Source organism: Penaeus monodon, chromosome 32 (genome assembly GCF_015228065.2).
Source record: "Penaeus monodon isolate SGIC_2016 chromosome 32, NSTDA_Pmon_1, whole genome shotgun sequence".
In the NCBI taxonomy this organism is placed as follows: domain Eukaryota; kingdom Metazoa; phylum Arthropoda; class Malacostraca; order Decapoda; family Penaeidae; genus Penaeus; species Penaeus monodon.
The window spans coordinates 4041150-4042214 of NC_051417.1; the positions used below are offsets into that span (position 1 = coordinate 4041150).

The window sequence follows — 1065 nt, forward strand, 5'->3', positions numbered from 1 at the left end:
TATTCAGCAGTCATCAGCGCTTCAAATGTTAGAGTTGAAATTAAAGGTTGCAATCACTCTTTCCACAAGAATCATTATTTCACGCGGAGGAAGGCTAACTTTTCCCTTCAACCATTTCCATTCAGTAAGAAGCAGTTAGTCCAAAGAGTCTGCATGCACTACCACTAAATATTAGCTCAGAAAAACAACAACAGTATTACAGATTTTTAAAGTCTGATTAACAGCTACCACAGGGAATAAAGTATTTAAGTTTGATTATGAAAAGATTCTCTGATAAGAAGTGAAACGTATGCAGCGCATGCGTGCGTTTGATATACTGCCATATGCAGCCAACGCCTCCACCGCGAGGCAGCGTTGGCGTCTTCGTAGTTGCAACGGTACAAGCCTGCTTACGTGCCTCCGCAGTGACACTGAGCGACACGACGGGCATCAGTGTCTGGAACTACATGTGGGACACCGGTCTTGGCATCGGCTGGGTGGGCGGCCTCGCGAACCCAACGGGCGTTGCACTCCTGGTCTTGCTATTCATCATCGTTGCCTTCAGCCATCGTATAGTCAGGAAATCAGGTTATTTTGAGGTAAGGCTTGTCGCCGATTGCTCTCCTACGCACCGTCCATATGGTGAGTGGCGCTGAGTTCGTTGAAGGAAATATCAAAATCTGAAAGAGCACCGGATGTTTCATCAATCTGTCACTGTCATGTAATAACCCTTTTCACTGTTTTTCTTGTAAGATCTTTTATTGGACACACTTGCTGTCGCTGCCCTTCTGGGTGTTAACCGTGCTGCATGGACCAAATTTCTGGAAGTGGCTCTTGCTGCCCGGAACAGCTTTCCTCATGGAAACCTGCCTGCGTGTGGCCCAGGTGTGCTCTCCGCGGGGCCAGACCGCCATAATCTCCGGCAACACTCTGCCTTCAAAGGTGACCGTACATGTTGTAAATATACTTGTTGTTCAAATATTCCTTCTTTCTTTCTGTGGCTCGTTTTCTGTCTCAAACACTTTCTTGATTTATGATTCTGTCTCTTTCGCTCTCAGTCTGATCTATTGTCTGAGCCATTCGCTG

General features: G+C 46.5%; 1 protein-coding gene across 1 annotated transcript in view; it reads left to right on the top strand.

Annotated features, from left to right (window-relative positions):
* Nucleotides 1-1065, top strand: part of LOC119593516 (NADPH oxidase 5-like) — a 26504-nt gene that overhangs the window by 18119 nt on the left and 7320 nt on the right. Inside the window, exons 4-5 of the mRNA XM_037942478.1 lie at nucleotides 406-578; nucleotides 733-921. Coding sequence (XP_037798406.1) covers nucleotides 406-578; nucleotides 733-921 — 362 coding nt within the window. The remainder of the gene's footprint in view (nucleotides 1-405; nucleotides 579-732; nucleotides 922-1065) is intronic.